This window comes from Malus domestica, chromosome 10 (assembly GCF_042453785.1).
Source record: "Malus domestica chromosome 10, GDT2T_hap1".
Taxonomy (NCBI): Eukaryota; Viridiplantae; Streptophyta; class Magnoliopsida; order Rosales; family Rosaceae; genus Malus; species Malus domestica.
In genome coordinates, this window is record NC_091670.1 from 34,623,306 (window position 1) to 34,634,423 (window position 11,118).

Sequence of the window (11,118 nt, forward strand, 5' to 3'; positions counted from 1 at the left end):
CAGTCACTACATGGAGAATCCCACAACTACACATTTGAAGACATCCAAAAGAATTCTTCGATACCTTAAAGGTACTATTAACTTTGGCTTGTTCTATTCAAGTTCTAGTAACTAAAACTTGTTGGATATAGCGACAGTGATTGGGCAGGAGATTCCGATGACAGAAAAAAGCACTACTGGATTTGTGTTCTTCATGGGAGACACTGCATTCACATGGATGTCGAAGAAACAACCGATTGTCACCCTCTCTACCTGCGAAGCTGAATACGTAGCTACTACCTCAAGTGTCTGTCATGCAATCTGGCTGAGAAACTTGCTGAAAGAATTAAGCATGCCACAAGAAGAGCTAATAGAGATCTATGCCGACAACAAGTCTGCAATAGCTCTAGCAAAGAATCCAGTATTCCATAACAGAAGCAAACACATAGATACCCGCTATCATTACATAAGAGAGTGTATTGCAAGAAAGGATGTGCAAGTGGAATACGTGAAGTCTCAAGACCAAGTCGCCGACATATTCACCAAGCCACTCAAACAAGAAGACTTTGTCAGATTAAGAAACTCAATCGGTGTCACAAGACAAGATTAAGGGGGGATGTTGAATTCTAATCTAGTCTTGGGCCGAGTCCAGCCCATGTTGAAAAGGCAATACAAGATTCATACAAATGCTAGATAATTCTAGCAAGAAGCATGTCGGTGAATACACAGGAAATGCTAGAAAATTCTAGCACCAAAGTCGGTGCATCATGCATGCATATTAATATGCTAGACAATTCTAGCATTTTAGCTTATTAAGTCGGCAAGGATGTTTGATGAATTGTTATAGAAAACTCTAGAATAATTAAAACCTGTGGCTAGGAGGAACTTAGTCCAATTGCACCGACTTGTGAGTCGGTTATTGCTTGCCTATAAATATAGTGTGTGTGTTGCTACGTAGCAAGAAGAAGTGAGAGCAAGTAAGAGAGCAAGAAGTGCGAGAGTATTTGAGTATTTCCTCTTGTATTAAGTTTGTGAGTGAATAAAAATCTTGTGTAATACATTGAGTGTTTTTTCTCTTGCCTATCAATTACGCTGCATTACATTCTTCTTTGTGAGATAAACGTCTCCAAACTAATGAAGTCTTTTTAAGCCCCAGCAATGCCATGCCATAATCTTTCTGTCAATTGTCATAACATGTTAATTTAAAAGTTTTTTTAAACAAAATTTTGCGTAGTGTTAGTAGAGCGATAGCGATAGCGTTGTATGTTAGATAATTTGTTATTAAAAACAACTGTACTTAGTTATCTGAGTTCAAATGTTATTGGGTTCCAAAAATACTTGAAGTATGGAGCTTCTTACAGGAAGCACTTCAAGTACATTTTCAAAATTCACTTGCATTTTTATCAAGGATTGGTTTCAAAAACATTCAACAAAAGCATTTCCAACGGTTTAAAAACACTTCCCAACGAGCCCAAAATTATTGGTGTATGAACACATATAAGAGTTAGTGTATCAATCGCGCCATTGAGATTCAAAAGGGGTTGCTTGTAAAAGATATTATATCCATTTGAAATGGCAACCAGGTTCATAACAAACTTAACACCAAGCTCATGCCCCGACCCCCTTTCTCCTCCCTGGACTCCCCTACTGACCCTTATCACAAGGTCAACGTTGATGGTTCTTGGAAGGGTTCTGTTGCAGGAGTAGGGTTTATAATCCGCAATTCAAGAATTTCTTTAATTTGTAGCCAGACCAAGTGCTTGACTCGTCAGACGCCGGAAGAAATGGAGGCAGAGGTTGTTTTAACTGGTATGGAATTAGCTTAGGAGCATAATTTGGAACATGTTGTTATTGAGGATGATTCTAAGTTGGTGATGGATGCTATCAACGATAGAGGAATTACGGGGTCTTGGAGAATTTATCCCATTGTTATTCTATTCATCGGATTGCGAGTTTGTTTCGTTCAATCACTTGGAAGTGGTCTTCGAGATCTGCCAATCGAGCAGCCCATGCTGGTGCAACTTTAGCCAATTCGAGGGGTGCACTTTATGAGTTGGGCAACTATGCCTCCTCCCTTGCTGGTGATGGTCCTCTCTCGTGACAGAGTACTCTATCCTCCAAATTTGTAATCTTTTAGGGGCTTCTCCCCTCATTTTTTGGGTATGCCTATGGGGTATTTGGTGATGTTTGCTTCTTCTTTCTAGGTTCTTTGATGCTCCTGGTGTGATTAGGCAACACTTTTCTTCCCCATTGCGGGAGTGCAACTCCTGCTTGTATTTCGCTTTGCTGGTTTCAATATGTTACTCTTTTTCCTCAAGAAGAAAAAGAAAAAAGAAAAAAACTAAAAAAAACTTTTAACACCATAAGATGTTGATATCGTTCACAACATTTAGAATGCAGTTTTTACACATTCATCTTTTGTGGAATTTAAATAGAAAATTTTTTAAATTAAGGGATCCCTCTCGCTTGCCCGATTTCTTGTGCTCGAATCAAGTGAATCTTGCTTATATCAAACGAAATAAAACGAGGGATATAATGGAAGCCAAATTTCCATTCATCAACTTTACATACCTTTGCTTTTAACATGATATATGTAGCCAACGAACTGCGCAAGGTTGGTATACAAGCTTCTGTATAAAATGTTTAGTCCAGTTAATACCAAACTCTGTAGTTTTGGTATTTTATTCAGCAACTCTTTTAATTTGTTTGCACAATTAATTGAAAATGAAAAAAATAATTAAAAAACAATAAAAAAACTAGATATGATTCGATCAACTTGTCTTGGAAATCTGTCTTCATGTGCTATCAAAAGCGAACAAAGATGAACGCAAAGAACCAAGCGAAACCTCAACTTCTGTTTGTTACAAGAAATATGAATCACCCCCAAACGCAATAATCAACAGTGCAGTAGTTATGAAAGAAAACATGCTACTCTAGCATGCAGAGAAGCAAACCAAGAAGAGCGTTGCCCTAATGATAAATCATTCTTCGAGCGGATTGAGAACTTGACCAATGAACATAACCGTTTCAGTCTTTTCCTCTCTGATAAAAAACATGAACGGGTGGTCAGCCACAAAGTCTATCTTTTTGCGAGGACTTAGAGGACCATAAGAGAAATACATATCTACATAACTAGAAACAGCCGCTGCTTCTGTCCCTTCTTCATTAACTTCAATGAAGGATTTATGAAACATGGTGGCCCCATCTGGAGATGATTCCACCATCTCTGTTAAATCACCTTCACCATTGAAAGGCAACACCAATCCTAAATCCTTGAGGATATCAGATGCTTTAAAGGAAGAGGAAAACTTAAACCTTGGGACTTTGAAGTCACCAACTTCCACTTGTGTTTCGGGGCAATATCGATCTAAGAAATTGGGCTCCGTACAAACTCTCTCAACCAAACTTGGGAGCCCATCTCTTGTATTTGGAAGCAACAAGTACATTGAAAATTTCCGCCTCCTGTCTTTGCCTCGTGCGTAATGAAGCTTCAAGACTTTGAAGCCGTCAAAGGCTTTTACAAACTGGTCCTCGTCACTCGTCATGAACTGTGCCTTAACAGAAGTACCGTTGATAAGGTGGAAGTCGTACTCTTTTGTTTTCGATGCTTTGAACTTGTCCTTCCAAAGGCCTTTGAAGTATAAGGCATTTGAAATTACAAGCATGGTCTTCTTGTCAATCGACTCAGGAGGAAGAGCCTCAGTGATCGTCGCCTTTTCAGCCCATAAGTTCACTTCACGTCTCACTTCTTCAGGATTCTTGAAACTAACTTGTTTTATAGTTGCCTTGTAAGCACTGTCCACAACCTGTTTGAAAGCAGGTTTGATGAGGAGAGACTTCTTAACCCAAAGGCCATTGGCAAAACATAGGCAAGGACCGCCTCTGGCAGATCCGTTTGCGAAGACCAGAGGGACAAGATGGGAGGCCAGGGAGTTCAGTTGGTCGACGGAGTTCGACTTGAGGAAAGAGAGCATCTGGTCTTGGGTAGGACCCTTTGACCCGGCCGTTATTAGCCACAACATAACCTGGATGGATAACGGCGAGTAAACAATGTTCTTCGACTTGCCTTCTGTTACGAGCAGATGAGTAGTAATTTTGAGACTGACATCGGTTAGGTTGCTGGCTTCTTTGGGATCCATGGTGAAACTGTCGGGATCACAATCCGAGAAGGGAAATGACTCGTTGGCTTCGTCGTCTGCCCCAGCTGTAGCAGGAGCAGCGATACCACCGAAGCCGTCACCAGTTTTATCAACTGCAATAGCATCACCACAACCAGATGGTACGGAGGAGGCCAACTTTTCCCGTCCAGACGCAATAAGCTCTGTGATGTCTTTACTCTCGACTTCGGAAAGAAGAAGTTGAATCCTGTCATCATCAGCCTCAGCGCCGACAGAGCCAAGGATGTCCTTGAGATCTTCGGCAGAAGGGGAGGTCTTGCCCCCCAAAACGGCCAACAAGTATGCAGCTTCCACCTTCATCTCTGCTTGAGAGGCTCTTGATTTGCGGAGTCTGGAGAAATATGCAGCCGATCGAATTCGAAGTGGAATACTACAAATGAAAACTAGGGTTTATATTGCCACCAGGTTGGGTTCCCAGTTCTTCGGGTCAGCCCATTGGGTATAGAAGGCCCATTATCCTTATATCCATTACGTTTCAGTTGTTTAGCTGGCTAGGTTTCCGTTTCAGTATTTGGCATGAGTTGTATTTAACCTTATATTTTCCGAGTAATACTAGAGAGATTAAATTTTTTAAACCAAATATGCAAACTAAATAATGTGGTTGTAGATTATTGAATTATTAATTAAGTGTCAGTTAACGTGTTTGTTTCCTTTTGGTTACACATCATTTGGTTTGTAATTTAGTTTAAAAAATTTAATCATTCTAGCATCACTTTATTCCCATTTGCGAGGTTTATCAATGAATACTTTAGTTTTGTTTAATTTCCTCTCTATTTTTCTTCCTCAATTCTTCTGTCAACGGACAGACCTCATCACACCATGAAATATAAAAGGTAAGTCCTTTATGCATAAAGGAAACAAAAATACCCATATCCACGATCAAACCCTAAAATGCTCACTGCTGTATTCTGACGTACGTACCTATAGGAGCCGTTTGGTACATAGGATGGGACGGAACGGACTAGGACGAGATGTTCCATCTCACATTTAGTGCCCCTAAAATGGGTGGAATGCACTGTTCCACGGGACAAGTTTTGGGTAAATTTTCGTTACGCCTCACCCCCTTGGAACGACTCGTTCCACATCCGTGGAACACAAAATTATAACATTTTAAGACAAAAATACCCATCTCCCATTGTCTCTTTCCTCAGATCTCAACCTCTTCGTCTCTTTCTTCTTCCTCCTCGCTTCCATCCGAGCCCTAGTTTTCCACGGCATCTTTCAATATTTAGAAAATGGGGAAGCCATCCAAAAGGCAAGAAATCTAAGAATTTGGGGAAGGGAATGGTCACCCCCATCCAAATCGCCTTCATCGTCGACCGATACCTCTGCGACAACAACTACTTGGTAACCCTCTCTCTTTTCAAAACCGAAGCTTCGTCCCTCATTGCCAAATCACCTATTCAAGAGGTACCCACTTGGTTTTACGCGACGATTTATTCGAAATTGGTCTGAAAGATTTCTTATTTGTTTGATTTGGGATTTTCTTTTTTTTGCAGGCGCCGAAGAGTTTGCTGAGCGTGATGAACACTTACAATGCTAGCGGAAGCCCCGCAGTTTCTGCACCTGCCGCTGTGGCTCCACAATCATTCAATCTTTTGGTTTCGTTCTATCCAACGCGTTCCAAACGCTGAACGGAACAACCGTCTTGTTCCGTCTGATGCGTACCAAACATACACGGAACCTCCGTTTCATCCCGTCCCGTCTGTGTACCATGAAACATAAAAGGTAAGTCCTTTATGCATAAGGGAAACAAAAATACCCATATCCACGATCAAACCTTAAAATGCTCAAAGCTGTATTCTGACGTACGTACCTATAGAGAACATGGTTTAGGGTTTTTCTTTCTCTCTCTCCTTGTCTCTGGAGTTGATGCCACCGCAGGGCGTTTCTTGGCCCTCTTCCTCCGACCTGCTGCCGTCTGAGATTTCATATCAACCAGAAGATCCACCAATTGCAACGCGACGGATGTGGGCAATATTTTTTTTTTTTTGCCAGAATATTATAATTTCTTACAAAGTAATCTAGAGTTATTGATTCATAAATTTAGCACGAGTTTTCATTCAAGGGTGGAGTAATTGTTTTAGTGACGGAGCTTTAACTGGAAGCCATCAAGAACATGTTAATGTCCTCACTCCTCAGGCTGTTAGAATTGTGATGTAAATATAGCAACTGATGATTGTTCTGGTGACGGGGTTTTAACTGTGGAGATAACAAAGTGCGAAGAAAATTTACTCAAACTTTCTTTTTAGCATCTCAACTCAACAGATATTTGTCTCGACTCTCGAACAATAACTTTCGTGAATTTTGATGACTTCACTATGGCTACTTCGCCTGGTATCTAAATATATACTTCAATCTACTTGTAGACCATTAAAGCAAAAATCAAAAACAAAACTAGCCACCACTTTATATAGAACTGTATTATCCAAATACCTGGAGCCCTAACCATTGGTTCTCGCCAAGAATCGCTATTTAGTTTTATACAATAATATATTTACACTATGCATCCACAAGATTCATATTAACAAATGTATGGTGGAGATCGGTTTATAATTGAATGATGAAGATTGGTCTAGAAAGAGTTTGTTAGTGATAGTGTATATGGGTAGACAGGATATTGACAAGTGTCATTATGTTAGTAGTAATGTCTTAAGGAAGTTATGTGGGTGTAAAAGTATATATACTGAGTTGTAATTATTCTCATTCATTAATTCAATAGAGGAAAAACAGTTATTACAATTCTCTCTCTAGTTTTCTCTGTCTAATATCTCTCTCTCAGTTTTTAAGAGTTACTTACACATTAAGCTTCCTCTGATCGTTATCATGGTATCTTCGCCGGTGGCTACCGCCGTTGAGTGACGATCTTGGTGCTTCTGCTTGCTTTCTCAATGTCGGTTGTGGATTCTGGTTGTTGTTGCTGCGTTGTGATGTCGGTCGTCGTCGATTGTTGCGCTTCTTCATTCCTTTGATTTGGGAATTTCTAGTACACTCTATCCAATTGTTGTGGGTTGATTTGTTTTTAGTCTGTGCTGTGTGATCTTTCTTTGCCTCGGTTGCATTCTTGGTCTTCGTTAAGAATCTGGTAGTTGATTTCTGCATCTGTGGCGTTTTTTGGATCTAAAACCCTAATTTTGGGAAATTGTGTTTTGTTTTGGAGTATTGAGGTTCAGTTTCTTGTAACGTTGTCTTCTTGATTACTGAAGTATTGTGATTGGTGTTCATATTGAAGTTATTTTCTTGTTCGATTCATCATGGTGACTTCTTTGCAATTAACTCTCACACAATCTCCAATTTCATCTCTGATTCCGAGTGTTGGTAACACGGTCACTGTTAAACTCGATGATTCTAATTACGTGACATGGAATTTTCAAATGGATCTACTTTTAAATGGTAATGGAATTCTGGGGGTTTGTTGATGGTTCCATTGCTTGTCCAGCGAAGTTTGATAGTATTGCTACTGAAGGTGGTACGGTTGTGCATGATACTATCATTTCTGATGCCTACAAAGTTTGAAAGATACATGACAAGGCTTTAATGACTCTTATCACAGCCACTTTGTCACCATCTGCTTTGTCTTGCATCATTGGTTGTATTAGCTCTTGTCATATGTGGGAAACTCTGCGTGAATGATTTGCAAGTATAACCATAACTAATATTGTTCAATTAAAGATTGATATTCAGATATTAAAAAAGGACCAGAAACTATTGATCAATATTTGCAACGCATTAATGACTCTCGGGATCAATTGGCCACTGTTGGAGTTACAATTTCGGATGAGGATATTTTTATTGTTGCTTTGAGGGGTCTTCCTTTTGAATATAATACTATCAAAACTGTTATCAGGGGTAGAGAAAGTTTGGTTAACCTGAAAGAGTTTCGCTCTCAACTTAAAGCTGAGGAATCCACCTTGAATGAAGCTGCTCAACAGCTACCAATTATGTCTGCTATGCTTGCTCACAGATCTAGTTCTACGTCATTTTATGATCATGGTTCTACCTCTGGTGGTCAGTCTTCTTTCTTTCCAGAGTCATCATCTGTATCACTACAGGGTTTCTCTCTATCAATGCCTCAGATGTCTTCGATGCTCCAAATGTCTCATATGTCTCCAATGTCCATGCCAGGTTATTCTCAACCTCTGTTTTCTCCTATATCTGCTGCATATGCTTCTCAATCCACCCAGCAGTTCGGCAACTCTGGTTCATACAATAATTTCCGGAACAACAATTACAAAAGCAAAGGAAAATGGAAGAAATTTTACTCTGGTTCTCCATCTGTCCAACAATTTGGCAACTCTGGACCTCAGTCCTTCTATCCTTCATCTGGTCAACAACAGCCTTATCCCACTGCTTATAATCCATTGCAAATTTGCCAGATTTGTGATAAAAATGGACATTCGGTACTCAATTGTTTTCAGCATGGATGTCAAATCTGCCACAGGGTTGGACATGTTGCGGCTACTTGTTTTGATAGAAATAATGGTCAATCTCAGGCACATCCATATTATTCCTCATCTGGCATGATTGCTCCGCAACAGTATCATTCTCCTTAACCGTATCCGTCTCCCCAACAGTTTTCATCTCTAAACCAGTACCCGTATTCATCCCAGGTTATGATGTATCATGTCTCTTCACAGTCTTCTCCTATTGCTATGCCTGCAAGGATCAATCTGTTTCCCTATACACCTCAACAAGAATATTGGTTAGTGGATTATGAAGCCACTAATCATATGACTTCAGATATCTCCAATCTTCAAGAAGCTACACCTTATCCTTCTTCTGAAACTGTTACTGGAGCTAGTGGTGAAGGTTTAGCTATTGCTCACATTGGCAACACTTCTTTAACTACTCCATCTCATCAGTTTCAACTTAAATCTGTGTTACATGTTCCTCAATTGTCTCATCATTTGTTATCTATGAATCAGTTATGTCGAGATAACAAGTGTCGGTGCATTGTTGATGAATTTTCCATTTGTATACAGGACAAGGCCACAGGACAAATGCTTTACCAAGGACTGAGTAACAATGTCGTGTATCCTCTTCCAGTTTTAAAACCTCCCAAGTCTCTTCATTTTCATACTGCAAGCTTTCTGGGACAAAAAGTATCTATTGAGCTTTGGCATTGCAGGTTAGGACATCCTACTAATCCAGTGGTTAAAGCAGCATTAAGTAGGTCTAAGATTCCTTTCTCTTGTAATTCAAACCCCAAACCTTGTACTGCTTGCTTGCAAGGCAAGTTTACCAAATTACCTTTCCCTGTTGTTGCTTCCAAATATGTTGTTCCGTTTGAAGTAATTAATACCGATGTATGGGGTCCATCTCCTCATGTGTCTTTAGAGGGATTTAGGTATTATGTGTCTTTCATAGACGAGTGTACAAGGTATACATGGATTTTCCCATTAATGAATAAAGCTGGTGTGTTCACTGTGTTTGTTTAATTCTTAGCTTTTGTATCTACTTATTTTGATGCTAAAGTTAAAATTGTACAGAGTGATAGGGGAGTGAGTATATTAGTTCCCAGTTTCAACTGTTTCTTCAAGAAAAGGGTATTGTTCATCAAAAGTCTTGTCCCTATACTCCCAAACAAAATAGGTTAGCTGAGAGGAAGAATAGGCATATAGTTGAGACTGTTATTACTTTACTTCAACAAGCTTCCCTTTCTGCCATCTTTTGGTATCATGCTTACGCCACTGCAACCTACCTTATAAATAGGATGCCTACACCCATTTTGCATATGCAATCACCTTTTGAAGTTTTACATCACTCACCACCTACACTGAATCATTTGCGGATTTTTGGAAGTGCTTGTTATCCATCTATGAAACCTTATAGATCTAATAAATTAAACTCTAAGACCACTGAATGTTTCTTTCTCGGATATGCTGCTCATTATAAGGGATACATTTGTTTTGTTCCAACAAAAAACAAGATCATTTTATCCCGCCATGTTTTTTTTTTATGAAACCAAATTTCCAAGTGTTCATTGGTCTCTTCCCTTACATTCTCCGTCTTCTATCTCTTCGCCCCATTCACAGTCCTATGTGGTGCACCCTAATACATTTACTCACAACAACCTTATTTCCATTCCCATCCCCTGTCCTATTGTTCCTAGGGTCTCCAATGTTACTCAGTCTTGTCCTTCACCATCTCCTATAAGTGGTGGCCTTGTCTCCTCTAGTCCTGCAGCTGGTAGTTCATTATGTATTCCAGAAAATAATACTCTGGATCGTTCCGTGTGTTTTTCAGAAGACAATCCTGATACTTCAATCTCTCAGGTTCCTGACCTTCAACCTGTCACAGTTAACTCTCATTCTATGCAAACTCGGTCTAAGTCTGGTATTTTCAAAAAAAGAGCTTTTCATACTCATGTTACTTCAGAGTCTCATTCTCTGATTGAACCTCAATCCTTTAAAGTAGCTTCTAAGCTCTCTCACTGGCAAATTGCCATAGATGAGGAGATGAATGCTCTTCTACAACAACATACTTGGAGTTTGGTTCCTTTGCCTCCTCACAAGAATCTTGTGGGTTATAAGTGGGTTTACAAGATCAAGAAACATCCTGATGGATCTGTTGCCCGATATAAGGCTCGATTAGTGGCCAAAGGGTTCTCTTAAGAAACTGGTTTGGACTATTATGAGACATTTAGTCCGATTGTGAAACCCACCACTGTTCGATTGGTTTTGTCCTTGGCTGCTACTCATGGTTGGAAGTTAAAACAATTAGATGTCAAGAATGCCTTTCTTCATGGCTTTCTTGATGAAGAAGTATATATGTCCCAACCTTAAGGTTTTGTGGATCCTGATCATCCAGATTATGTTTGCAAATTGGAACGATCTTTGATGGTTTGAAACAGGCTCCTCGTGCCTAGAATGACAGGTTTACCAAGTTTCTTATTCAGTTGGGTTTCACTACTTCTTAAGCTGATCCTTCCTTATTTGTCAAGACCATTGATCGTTCGGTT

The 11,118-nt window shown here is 39.7% G+C and overlaps 1 protein-coding gene across 1 annotated transcript; it reads right to left on the bottom strand.

Moving 5' to 3' along the window:
• Positions 1-2,716: 2,716 nt before the first annotated feature.
• On the bottom strand, positions 2,717-4,726 carry LOC103422296 (serpin-ZX-like). Its single transcript, XM_008360347.4, has one exon. It carries the CDS (start codon positions 4,455-4,457, stop codon positions 2,961-2,963), a length of 1,497 nt encoding a protein of 498 aa, XP_008358569.1. The 5' UTR covers positions 4,458-4,726; the 3' UTR covers positions 2,717-2,960.
• Between the last annotated feature and the right edge of the window lie 6,392 nt (positions 4,727-11,118).

What these genes read in the sequence shown, in the direction of transcription:
- LOC103422296 (XM_008360347.4), bottom strand. Translation starts at nt 4,457, where the DNA reads ATGAAGGTGGAAGCTGCATACTTGTTGGCCGTTTTGGGGGGCAAGACC.